This window comes from Myotis daubentonii, chromosome 1 (assembly GCF_963259705.1).
Source record: "Myotis daubentonii chromosome 1, mMyoDau2.1, whole genome shotgun sequence".
NCBI classification, from domain to species: Eukaryota; Metazoa; Chordata; class Mammalia; order Chiroptera; family Vespertilionidae; genus Myotis; species Myotis daubentonii.
In genome coordinates, this window is record NC_081840.1 from 177,637,616 (window position 1) to 177,650,295 (window position 12,680).

The 12,680-nt window shown below is 38.7% G+C and overlaps 1 protein-coding gene across 17 annotated transcripts in view; it reads left to right on the plus strand.

The window, feature by feature from the left end:
- Positions 1-12,680, plus strand: part of WDFY3 (WD repeat and FYVE domain containing 3) — a 277,660-nt gene that overhangs the window by 240,148 nt on the left and 24,832 nt on the right. For 13 of the 17 annotated variants that reach the window (XM_059666352.1, XM_059666330.1, XM_059666314.1 and 10 more), the window contains 5 exons: positions 2,756-2,810; positions 3,078-3,218; positions 5,115-5,232; positions 6,406-6,512; positions 8,135-8,288. In XM_059666352.1, the coding sequence (XP_059522335.1) occupies positions 2,756-2,810; positions 3,078-3,218; positions 5,115-5,232; positions 6,406-6,512; positions 8,135-8,288 (575 nt within the window). The remainder of the gene's footprint in view (positions 1-2,755; positions 2,811-3,077; positions 3,219-5,114; positions 5,233-6,405; positions 6,513-8,134; positions 8,289-12,680) is intronic. The other 4 variants (XM_059666222.1, XM_059666263.1, XM_059666304.1 and 1 more) reach the window with 2 other exon arrangements.

Genomic DNA, 12,680 nt, shown 5'->3' on the forward strand with positions numbered 1-12,680 from the left:
TGTTTTCTCTTCCTGGTGGTTGCACAAAATTGTTTGATTACTGAAAACTAGAAGGAAAAAAGAAAATGTGTGCATGACCACTCAGGTCAAACCAGTGCTCCCATTTTTTTTTTTTTTTATTGCTTGAAGTATTACAAAGGGTATTACATATGTGTCCATTTTTTCCCCCCCGCCCTAGACAGTCCCCTAGCCTCCCCTATCCCCCGGTGTCTTATGTCCATTGGTTATGCTTATATCAGTGCTCCCATTTTGATCAGTTTTCTTGGAGTCTTTTAAGCATGCATATATTCCTATATACATAATTAAGTTCATACTATACAGATTTCTGTTTTGCTTCTTCCATTCAGTGTTATATGTAATGGTTTCCCCTGCTTTAAAGAAATTCTTCAGAAACATTACTTTTATTTGATACCTATTCAACATATGTATAAAACATTCTTTTGTGGATATTTCATTTTTATCATGTTCCCTTCTAATGATAATGCAAGTGTGATTCCTGATTATTTTTTTTTAGGGTAAAGTCCTCTCAGTAAAATAAAGGGAATGAAATTGAAGGCTTTTGATACACAAAACCAACTTAATTTCCATAAAAATATGCACGTTTGTATTCCATCATTTGCGGATAAGTTTAGTTGTCTCCATAAGATGCTTCTCAACTCTTTGTATTTTTTAAATTTTTTTACCAATTTCATAAAGTGGATTTTTTCAGATTTTAAATGAGCATGTCTTTTATTATTAGTTCTAGAGCTCGGTAAATGTCAGCCACTTAAAATCATCATTTGGGGATTATCTATAACTTTTGCCCATTTTTTTTTCTAAGGGTGGTGGTGGTGGTTTGATTTTTTTCTTTAAATTGAGATATAATTGACATATAACATTATATTAGTTTCAGGTATACAATATAATGATTTGAGATTTATATATATTGTGAAATGACCATCACAGTAGTTTAAATAGTTAACCTCTCTCTTCTCTTGAGTTTTTATCAATTTTTATGGGGTTTTTAAATACTAATGTATTATTACTCCTATGTTTGTCATATTTTTCGCAAACTGCCGAGGCTTCCTCTTGATTTTGTTTTTTCACATTTAAAATAAAACTTCTGTTTTTATGTGTTCACACCTATCAGTGCTTCCTTGTGCTCTTTTCAGCTGCTTTTACTCTTAGAAAGTCCTTCTGGATGGTGTAGATACTTTAAGAATCCACACACCCAGCTCCATTCATAGTCACTCAGAACTGTGGTCCTCTATAATCCACTGGAAGAGAAGCAGGGCTACAAATTAATTATTACAACCTGCAAAAAAAATGACTTAAAACTACTGGAGATTATGTAATTTGTAAATAAAATTTGAGTCCAACCTGTGTATATCTAAATATATTAAATTCGTGTATTTCTTTTTAGGTTGTTGCTTTTATTTTTCTTTAGCCAAGATTTAGCAAATACAAATGCTAACTACATGTTTTTATTAGCCTCAGAAGCATGTTTTGCTCCTAATTATGTGTGTTGTTAATATAAAAACAGGAAATAAAAGCTCCCTAGAGCACATCCTTTTTCTACGTATAATCAAATTGCTAGTTCTTTCATCCGCCCTGATTATCTTCAACTTGCTATTTTCACTGTTCTTGCTACTTTTTGTGTTGAATTGGCAGTTCTTGAAGAACTTCTGAAAGCTCAAAGGCAAGAAGCAGACATTCATTTCCAACTTTAATCTTCTTTCCAATTGTTCCCTTTCTTATAAGGTTGAGGAGTGATCATAGCTCTTTTTCCAGGGAAAGCATCCTATACATTCAGTTTTCCTAATGGGAATAAGAATTTATAAGTATAAATGGAAAGTGGTATCTATGCCATTGAGCTGAATCTATTAATTTCCTTTCAGTCAAAATGCATAGTTAAGTGTTTGCTTTCTGGTTTAACGGCCACTTTGCAATCTTCAAAATATAATTATCAGTGTTATAAAGTTGGTAAACCTGAAGAAGATTTTAGCCCAGCCTGTGTGGCTCAGTGGTTGAGCATCAACCTATGAACCAGGAGGTCACAGTTCGATTCCTGGTCAAAGCACATGCCCGATTGCCCCCAGGCTCAATCCCCAGTGGATGGCAATCAATGATTCTTTCTCATCATTGATGTTTCTGTCTTCTCTCTCCCTCTTCCTTCCTCTCTGAAATCAATAAAAAAAAAAAAATTTTAAATAAGGATTTTATAGCATTCTAGGAAAGGCTGCTATCAAAAAATGTCCACAATTTTAAATAACCTGAACAGCAGTGACTTTCCTGTCAAAATAATTTATATTCTCATTCACTTTCAACATCTCTTTTAGAAAATATGCTGTGTACCTACTATGTACAAAATATTGTGTATTATTTGTTATTCCAACATAATGTCTTTACATCCTTTTACATAGTGATTATTGGAAAAGTCAGAAGGTTGTACTAGATAATTGTTTTTAAAACTCTTTGCCATTACCCACAGTAAAAAATATATTCTACATTGTATCCCACAACACACAATCTGAGGTAGAAAAGCTAAGACAAAATTCACTGAAAATACTTTCATTACTATATGTGATGCCTCCCAGTGTTCTGTGTTCTTCTGTTCAATTCCATGTTATTTTTAAGAAGATGAAACTGATTTATGACCCTCTAATAGGTCCTCCGTAGTCTGAAAAATTCTTGGACCAGGTGACTTAAAATTGTCAACTCTAAATTAATCATTTAAAATTCTTTTGTCTACAGTGTAATTATTTATTGGTTTCAGGTCTGGGTTGCTTAGTACTTTGGTTGGAGAGAAGTCTGTCACCCAGAGATGGGAGGTAAGCTTAATGAAAATGGAAGCTTCCTTTGTAATTTATAGTTGGATGGTGCAATTCATACAGTTAAAAAGGCACTTTAATAACCCTTAAAATAAGTAACATAGAAAAAATGTCTTATTTTTGTTCTTTTTAGAAAACATTTTGATGTTCTGAAATCTATAAGAAATAAATTATTCTTTACCTCATTTTGCATATAACATTTTAGAAAGTGAACATAGTGGATGTAATTGATTGCTCTAAAATGAACCCTTATCTCTCTTTCCCAAGAGAGGTGAAATCAGCAACTTCCAGTATTTGATGCACTTGAACACTTTGGCCGGCAGATCATACAATGACCTCATGCAATATCCTGTGTTTCCTTGGATCCTTGCAGATTACGACTCAGAGGTAAATCTCGAGTCATTTTGTGTAAGTGGAACACATTTTCAAAAGTAATTAAGAGATACTGCAATGGCTTAGATGTTTTATAGTTTAAAGTTCTCAGCAGGCACTTATTCCAAGAAGATGAGAAGAGCTTTAGATTGGACTTGTACAGAATGTGGATAATTGACCAACTTCTTGAGTATTTATTCATAACCTCTATTTGGTTTCCTTAAGTGCTAATTAATTTGTATCCACTGGTGGATGTCTCTCTGCTCTCTGCACTGTGGCCATTGTCAGAAACAGAAATCTTCTTGAGTCATCCCTCTGTTTAAAATGATTCAGTGAATCATCATCACGATTTGGAGAGAATTTAAAAGCCTCATACTGTGCCCTTTACAAAGTAACTCCTAGGGATCTGTCCTTTGTGTGGTCCCAGGATTGCTATTTGGGCTACCTGTCCATCTCCTTGACGTCTCTCAGTTGCTCTGCACACGCTATACTCCTAGTGTGGAGTTCTGCCAGTGCTCTTGCACACCTTCTCTCCCATTACACGTTCACCTGGCTAGCTCCATTCCACCCTGCGGACACATGCGGGTGTCACTGTCCTGAAGCTGTGTTTTGTTATAATCATGATTTGTGTTTGACCCTACTTGATTGTGAGGTCCTTGAGCACAAAGACTATTTTACATGTCTCTCAATTCCCAACCTCTACAATAATGCCTGGTACTTAGCATACACTTTAATGTTTGTTGAATTAACCAAAAAAATATTAATGAGGTATTTTGCATATAGATTTTGAGGGGACAAATGTACTAATTTGACTTGTATTTATAAATGTGGATCAATTTCTCCTGCCCAAGACTTTTAAAGTACAAGTTTGGCAAAATTGGTTGGTTATGATGCCCTATTAAAAGAATACAAATTAAATATCCCACAGGTACATATTTCAAATTTCTACTTTTAAAACCCTCAGGATGTAAATTCAGGTTTACTTTCAAATATATGAGTTAGGTCAACTAGAGATGAGCTTTAAAATAATCTGGCAGACAGAAAGATTCCGTCTCAGTCACAGTCACTTGGCCTGGTCTGATGCCTTTTAGAGGTGAATGAATTCCTGAGTGTTCTACTTTATGTCATTTTCCAATCACCTCTATGAAGGAAATGCTCAAAGGTAAGGTCAGCGTGAAACAGGGGAGGTGGAGAAGAGAACAGAGAGGGGATTTGTTCCTCTAGGTCAGCGGTTCTCAACCTGTGGGTTGCGACCCCTTTGGGGGTTGAACGACCCTTTCACAGGGGTCATCTAAGACCATCGGAAAACACATATATCATTACATATTGTTGTTGTGATTAATCACTATGCTTTAATTATGTTCAATTTGTAACAATGAAAATATATCCTGCATATCAGATATTTACATTACGATTCATAACAGTAGCAAAATTACAGTTATGAAGTAGCAACGAAAATAATTTTATGGTTGAGGGTCACCACAACATGAGGAACTGAACTGTATTAAAGGGTCGCGGCATTAGGAAGGTTGAGAACCACTGCTCTAGATACTAGTATGTGGGTGACAGAGGATAAAGATGAATTGGAGCTTTTGTGTCCACAGTCTCCTGCTGTGTCCTTGCCAAGACTGGAGAGGATTTTCCCTCCCCCTCATCTCCAGACATGGGTCCTGAGTGCCCTCCTCTGTCAACACCTAATTTCCAAAGCAGTTGTCTTCAAACCAAGCCACTTAACAAACTGCCATGTGCCTCTCTATAAAGTGTGAATGACCAGCAGGTGCATGGCATTGTTTTGGAGTCCAGTTCTGCTGTGGGACCCGAAAGATACTAGCACATTTACAAGTCACCATGGTCAGCTATAGCCACCATTATGAGAATGGTGGGAATAAAGGGTGTATGGTAATGTGGAACTAGGTTTATTTTGTATTTTAGGAGGTCGATCTTACTAATCCCAAGACATTTAGAAACCTGGCGAAGCCGATGGGAGCGCAGACAGATGAACGATTAGCTCAATATAAGAAGCGATATAAAGACTGGGAAGACCCTAATGGTAAGTAACTTTTCTTGTCATAGACTTTTACCTAATTTCAAAATTAAGCCTTTAATTTAGTGGTCTGATCTCCTTGCATCTTTCCCAAATTGCTTATATATCATTATCTCTATATGCACACATCTATACAGCTATCAGAGTAGAAAATCTGGTTTTGCATGCCAACTGATGGCCATGTTTAGAAGGGATTTTTTTTAAGTAGCCTATCAGGTACTGGCAGAAAACTAAAGTATAAAGTATGTCATTTTGGCACAGGGCAGAAATTTCCCATCGTAATGTGCCTTTACTTTGACTTATATGTAGGCTAGGAATTACTCTTTCATTTATTGACTCAATTTTTAGAACCCTTTTGCATTAAAAAAATAAAATAAAAAAATTGACTACCTTCTGAAACACCTCAGTTTACGTACTTATTATTTATTACTATGTTTAATGTTTATCATATGTGCCCCAAAAATAAGCAGAAGAAAGGCGGGAGGGAACTAAGCCTAACATTATTCCCTATGTGGACTCTTTTTTCCCATTGATTTTTATAAAGAGTGGAAGGGAGGGAGGGCGAGAAGCATTGATGTGAGAGAGACACATTGGTTGGTTACCTCCCACACGGCCCCAACCATGGCCAGGGATCAAACCTGCAACCCAGGTATGTGCCCTTGACCGGGAATTGAACTCACGACCCTTCAGTGCATGGGCTGACACTCTAACCACTGAGCAAACCAGCCAGGGCTGGACTCTTTTTTTTCCCCCCCTACCAATAAGAGTAGTAAAAATTGCATAATATTCATAGGCAATTTAGGGAAATATGGTGATGCAGAGCCAGAACCTAATGAAAAGTATCTGCGAGTCAAATATCCTGCTTTAGTGGAGATGTTTTGCTCTTCAGAGTTATCTATTATAATTAGTCTCAAAACAGGAATTGCTAGATATGCTAAGAGGGGAAAGGCATCAGATTATACTTACTTTTCATTACTGCCCAATATGTAAGTGAGGGGAACAGTGTCACCACAAAGTTTTCATGCTACAAACGCCAGCACTAGCTGTATTTAGTGTCACAGTTGTATTTAGTGTCACTAGCTGTATTTAGTGTCATCAGCATTTTCAAGCCTATTAATACTAATATTATTTTTTATGTTTACTCTTTTGTTTTCAATGTTGCTGTAATTTTTTGAGCAGGAGAAACTCCAGCCTACCACTATGGGACCCACTATTCATCTGCCATGATTGTGGCTTCATACCTAGTGAGGATGGAGCCTTTCACACAGATATTCTTACGGCTGCAGGTAAAACTCTAAATTCAGAATTGTCCCATTCTGCACAAGCCTTCTTTCTATTTAAAATTGTTGCTTTCTAAAAATATACTGTTATCTTGCCTTACAAGAGGACCCATAATCAAAACATAATTAAAGTGAAATTTTGCTGTACCAAAATTGATGAATAAGCCAGAATTTGTTTACAATAAACAAGTGCCAAGGTCCTTTAGTCAAATAAGCAAGTAGCATATGCTTTCTGGCCAGGCATATGGAATTCAGCCTTAATTGGTTGAATTCAACAAACATTTAAAAAAAAAAGAAAAGAAAGAAAAGTAATTAGTCTAGCTCATTTGCTGTTTTCTTAATTATAGGTGCTTTTCTCCACATTCTCTTTCATTTATTCAGACAGCATTCTGGTGCTTGGAATACTTTAATGAATAAAGGCAAAAGCCCTGCCATGTAGAGCTTATATACTATTTTGGTTGAGGGAACCAGTCAAACAGAATGAATAACTATATTGTCAAGTGTTTTAGAATGTGATAAATGCTATCATAAAAATATAGATCAGGGAAAGGGAAATGGGAAGTACAGGAATGGGAGGCAAGGGAGGTTACAATGCAGTTTTTTAAAAAATATGTTTTTATTGATTTCAGAGAGGAAGGGAGAGGGAGAGAGAGATAGAAACATCAGCGATGAGAGAGAATCATTGACCGGCTGCCTCCTGCATGCCTCACACTGGGGATTGAGCCGGGTATGTGCCGACGCTCAATCACTGGCCCACATTAGCCAGGCATGATGAAATTTTAAGGAATGATCAGAGTAGGTCTTCTTTAAAAGGTAACATCTAAACAAAAACTTTAAGGAGGAAAGGGAGTTAATCATTCCAGTGTCTGGTGAAAGTGTGTTCTAGGCAAAGGGCACAGCCCAGGCAAGGCCCCAAGTCAAGTGTAATGCCTGAGATGCCTCAGAAACAGCAAGGAGGCCAATGTGTCTGGAGCAGAGTAAGTGTGGGGAGAAGTCCTAGAGGCCCGATTGTGTGATGGCCACAGTGAACTTCATCATAGAGACGGTTATTCTGTGTTCGCTTAAAACACAGCATAACGAGCTTGATTGAGGAAGAGGTTGGTGGGCAAAAGAAATCCCACTTCTATTTGAATTTGTCTTATCAATCTATATATTTTTGATCACCTTCCTAGTTCTCCACTTAATTCTCATTGGTGTGAGAACTTCAATGTAATGTTGTTTGTGAAATTAGTCAAGCACATATATACCTGGAACATCTCCAACTGTGAATGACTATAGTCTTTAAGAGAGCATCATCAAAATGTGGAAGATTTTGTATTCCTTATTGTCTTGCCTCTCTCTAAAAACTAGTATTTTTTTAAATGGCTTTTTAAAGTCTTTACATTTGGATTTCACTTTGATTACAAAACAAATACATTGAGCACCCTTTGTAAAGAATACCCCAGAAATAATGAATTAGATTAATTTTGGGGGGTGATCATTTAAAATGTAGTGTATTTGACATAGGATGATGGGAAATGGAAAGGTCAGCAAACATCAACTCAGGGATTTCAAGCCCTTGAGCTTGACTGAAGCTGTGAGGCGGGCCTGCTTCTCTAATAGGGAGGTGCTTCTCATTCTGCCCACAGGGAGGCCACTTTGACCTGGCTGACCGGATGTTTCACAGTGTGCGGGAGGCCTGGTACTCAGCATCAAAGCACAACATGGCAGACGTGAAAGAACTGATCCCAGAATTTTTTTACTTACCAGAATTCCTGTTCAATTCCAACAACTTTGATCTGGGTACGTAGAGCTGTGGCACTGTTTTAGAATTGTCATCCAGAAAGACATTGGTAAAAATAAGTCACTTTTCTAAAGACTGCAATACACACTGAGGAGATGGCACTGTGATTCAGCTGCCACTGTTGACTGTAATTGGGTGTCTGCGATTAAGTAGAAAAAGAAAAATGGCTGTTTCAAACCTAGAGTCTGGGAAACATTTATAAATTGACACAGATTACATCTACTGGTCAAAACATTGTTATGTCAGTGAAAACAGACATGAGGTAAAAATTTATTTGAGAATTATTACAATTGAAACCCATTAGTAGCCAATAGTGGTGTAGCCAAATTTTCATGTATTATTTAAATCTTATGTATTGCTTGAGGCATTCTCAGGTTACATGTAATATGTTTTAAAATTAGAATTTCATAGTAACTGTAAGTAAATTCCTTTTCTTATCCTGATTTCTAGAAAAACAGGACCAAATCAACATTCATAAAAAGGAGAGAAATTTCATCAATGCTCTGCTCCCCGTGTGTTATCTAAGAGCTACGGGAAATTGATTTGACTTTGGTTACAGTTTCTTGGAACACAGTTTGCTGATCTATGTTTCTGGTTATTTCTTTTAAAACATATAATAATTCCATTGTTTCCACTGTAGGATATTTCTGCCAGATATTCTTCTGTTTTATATTTTTTATACCTTCTACTTTATACTGTATTTAAGAGTTCAACATATAAATCATTACTATACTACCTCAAAATGTTTCATTAACAGAAAATTCAGGAAGCTATTCATATCTAATTATTTGAGTGATTTTTTTAAAGACAATTTTAACTAAATTTATCCATCAGCAGTCCTAACTTTGTGAAATTATAGCTCCAGGTCCAATGGAAAAGATAATATGACTCTGAGTAGCCCCAGCAGAAGTCCTGAAGTTGAATCTCATTACTTCTGATTGGTCCTGGAGCTCACCCATGAGTAGCTAAAGACACCAAGTTCTAGGACTTGGAGTTGGAGGGAGTGTTGGTTACTGGAAGGAATAGAATGGATAGTAAATAAGGAAAAACAACTGATGTGTACACAGCATTTGCATATGGCTACACATTAGTGTTATATTAGGTTTACTTATAGTTCTCCTTCGGAAAAGGACTGTCTTCCCTAGGGACATCACTTTCCAAGACACAAATATGGAAAGGTACAGAAAGAGATACCGTCGATCTTTCAGAAACACTAGATCCATTATAATAGTCTGTGCTGCAAAAATGTTTTAGCCACACTACTTACAAACCCAACCAAATGCTCCACTTTCACGTGAATAATAAAAGAAGGACCGTGTGACTGTCACACTCACCTTCATAAGAAATCATCTTTCTTCCATGAAATCACAGACTACATAAAGCACTATTTGCTTGTAAAACCTATAGCCATAAAACTGTAAGAGAAAAGCATAGGGTTAAATCTTAATGATTTTGTATTAGGCAATGGATTCTTAGATGGGATATCAAAAGCACAAGCAACAAAAGAGAATTGAAATTGATCAAAGTTTAAAACTTTCTGCATTCAAGGACATTATGCAGAAAGTGAAAAGAAAACCTTCACAAAGAAAACGATGTGTCTTATAGGGGCTAGTGCCCAAAATATGAAGAACTCTTACTGTTCAACAACAAAAAGACGAACAATTCAATTTTAAAATGGGCAAAGGACCTGAATAGGAATTAGTCAAATGCCCAGTAAGCACATGAAAGATGTTCATTATCAGTAGTCATTCGGGAAATGCAAATCAAAACCACAGTGAGGTGCCACTGTACATCTAAATATGGCTTGTAAAAAATAAATAAATAAATAAATAAATAAATATGGCTTGTAATGTAAAAAACAAAAATGCGCACTAACAGAAAACATCAAGGACTGTGGAGAAATTAGAACCTTGTCCGTTGCTTATGGGAATGGAAAATAGTTCAGCCTCTGTTGGAAGCAGTGTGGAAGTTTCTCAAAAATTTAAACATAGAATTACCATATGACCCAGCAATTCCACTTCTAGGTATTCCCAGAGAACTGGAACAGGGCATCAAGTGCATGTACCCTCATGGTCAAAGAGGCACTGCCTGTAATATCCAAATGGTAGAAACAGCCCACATATCAATCAGTGAATAAACAAATTGTGGAATCTATCTACAGATATAAAAGCCTAAGTGACCGTTCAACTGTCCGACCAGTACCTCTGATGCGCAATGATCACCAGTGGGCAGACGCTCAACACAGGAGCTGCTGAGCTGCAGTGATTTGGCAGCTGCGGTTCTCAGGTGATGCACCTGGAACCAGAGAGGGGGGGAGCCTGATTCCAGGGTGTGTCACCTGAAAACCGCCCTCTCGCAATCCAGGACCCCTCGGGGAAAGTCGGAGAGCCTGTTTTGGCCCAATCCCCATAGGCCTGGCCAAGGGACCCCCCACCGGTGCACAAACCCATGCACCAGGCCTCTAGTCTACACTAATAAAAGACAAAGATGCTAATTGACCATACCTTTGCTACTCCCTAAGCCACGCCCACCAGCCAATCAGAGCAACTATATGCAAATTAACCCAACCAAGATGGTGGCCAGCAGCCACAGAGCTGGAGTAAGCAGGAGGCTTGGTTGCCCAGGCGATGGAGGAAGCCAAGCTTCCCGCCTGCTCTGAGCCGGCTGTGGCCTCCGCTCATGGCAACAAAGTTTCAATTATAGAAGACAAATAAATCCCAGATACCTGCTTCCAGCCAGCCTCCACTGGGAGCTTCGGTGGCTGGGGGCAGTGGCCAGCCTGCAAATAGCCATCAGCCCCTCACCCAGGCTGGCCACACCCTCATGGGGTTAGGGTCCCCTCTGGGGGGCTTAGCCAGCCTGAAAACAGCCGTCAGCCCCTCACCCAGACTGGACAGGCACCCCAGCAGGCATCCCTGAAGGGGCTGTGGCCGACCTGCAAACAGCCATCACTCCTCACCCAGGCTGGCCAGGCACTCCTATATAATAAAAGGGTAATATGCAAATTGACCCTAACAGCAGAATGACTGGGAATGACTGGTAACTATGACACACACTGACCACCAGGGGGCAGATGCTCAATGCAGGAGCTGCCCCCTGGTGGTCAGTGCACTCCAACAGGAGCTCTGCTCACCCACCAGACAGGCTGACGGTTGCCAGTACAGTGGTGGTGGTGGGAGCCTCTCCCGCTTCCTCAGCAGCACTAAGGATGTCCGACTGCAGCTTAGGCCTGCTCCCCGCTGGCAAGTGGATATCCCCCGAGGGCTCCCGGGCTGCCAGAGGGATGTCTGACTACCAGCTTAGGCCTAATCCCCCAGGGAGCAGGCCTAAGCCAGCAGGTGATCATCCCCTGATGGGTCCCAGTCTGTGAGAGGGCACAGACCAGGCTGAGGGACCCCTCATCCCACCCCACCCCCTCACCCCCGCCCCGAGTGCATACATTTTTGTGCACAGGGTCTCTAGTATACATATAATAGAATATTATTCAGTCATAGAGTATGAAGTATCAATAAATGCTACAACATGGATGAACCTCAGAACGTTAGGCTAAGTGAGAGAAGCCAGACACAGAAGGTCACATAATGTGTGATTCCAAATATGTGGAATATCCTGAGTAGGTGGTTTCCAGGGACGGGGTGAGAGAAATGGGGACAACTGCTTTATGGGTACAAAGTTTCTTTTTGGAGCGATGAAAATGTTTTGGGACTAGGGAGGTTATGATTGCACAACATTGTAAACGTACTAAATGCCACTGAGTTGTTCACCTTAAAATAGTTAATTTTATGCTATGTGAATTTCACTCCCATAAAAAGAAAGCAATAGAATATGTTTACCCCTTTGCCCAGAAAAGATGGTAAATGGTTTAAAAGAAAAATCACTGGAGTTTTTCCCTACTTCTAGAGTGAGTGACATTCACTCCTGGTTTTCTTGTCCTCACACCCTGGAAGTACTTGGAGGGGCGCTTCAGAGGCAGGATTAGATAAACCAAGCGTTTTCTATAGACCTGTTCCCTTTAAGTTTTAAAACTGCAGATAGTGCTGATTAAATAACAGTTATATCACATAATCATTTAGGGATTATGAGCAAAAATTTGAAAAGCAGATTATACTTGAAATAGCCTGGAAATTGTCACCTCATCAAAAAATTAGGCCTGGAGGGCATTTTAAGGTACAGGAATGAGGGTGTGAAAGGGGGGAGCGGTTGTAATAAGTTGATTGTTTTGTTTTTTCTTAAGTTTTATGGTAATTTTTCTAACCAAGTCAAGACATTCCTTTAAACAATAAACTGATTTGTGTATCTTTCACTTAATATCACATTGTAAATAAGCCCATCAAATAACAATGATGAAAACAAGATTGCTTCTAAGGAAAATATTTTTATTGGCCACTACT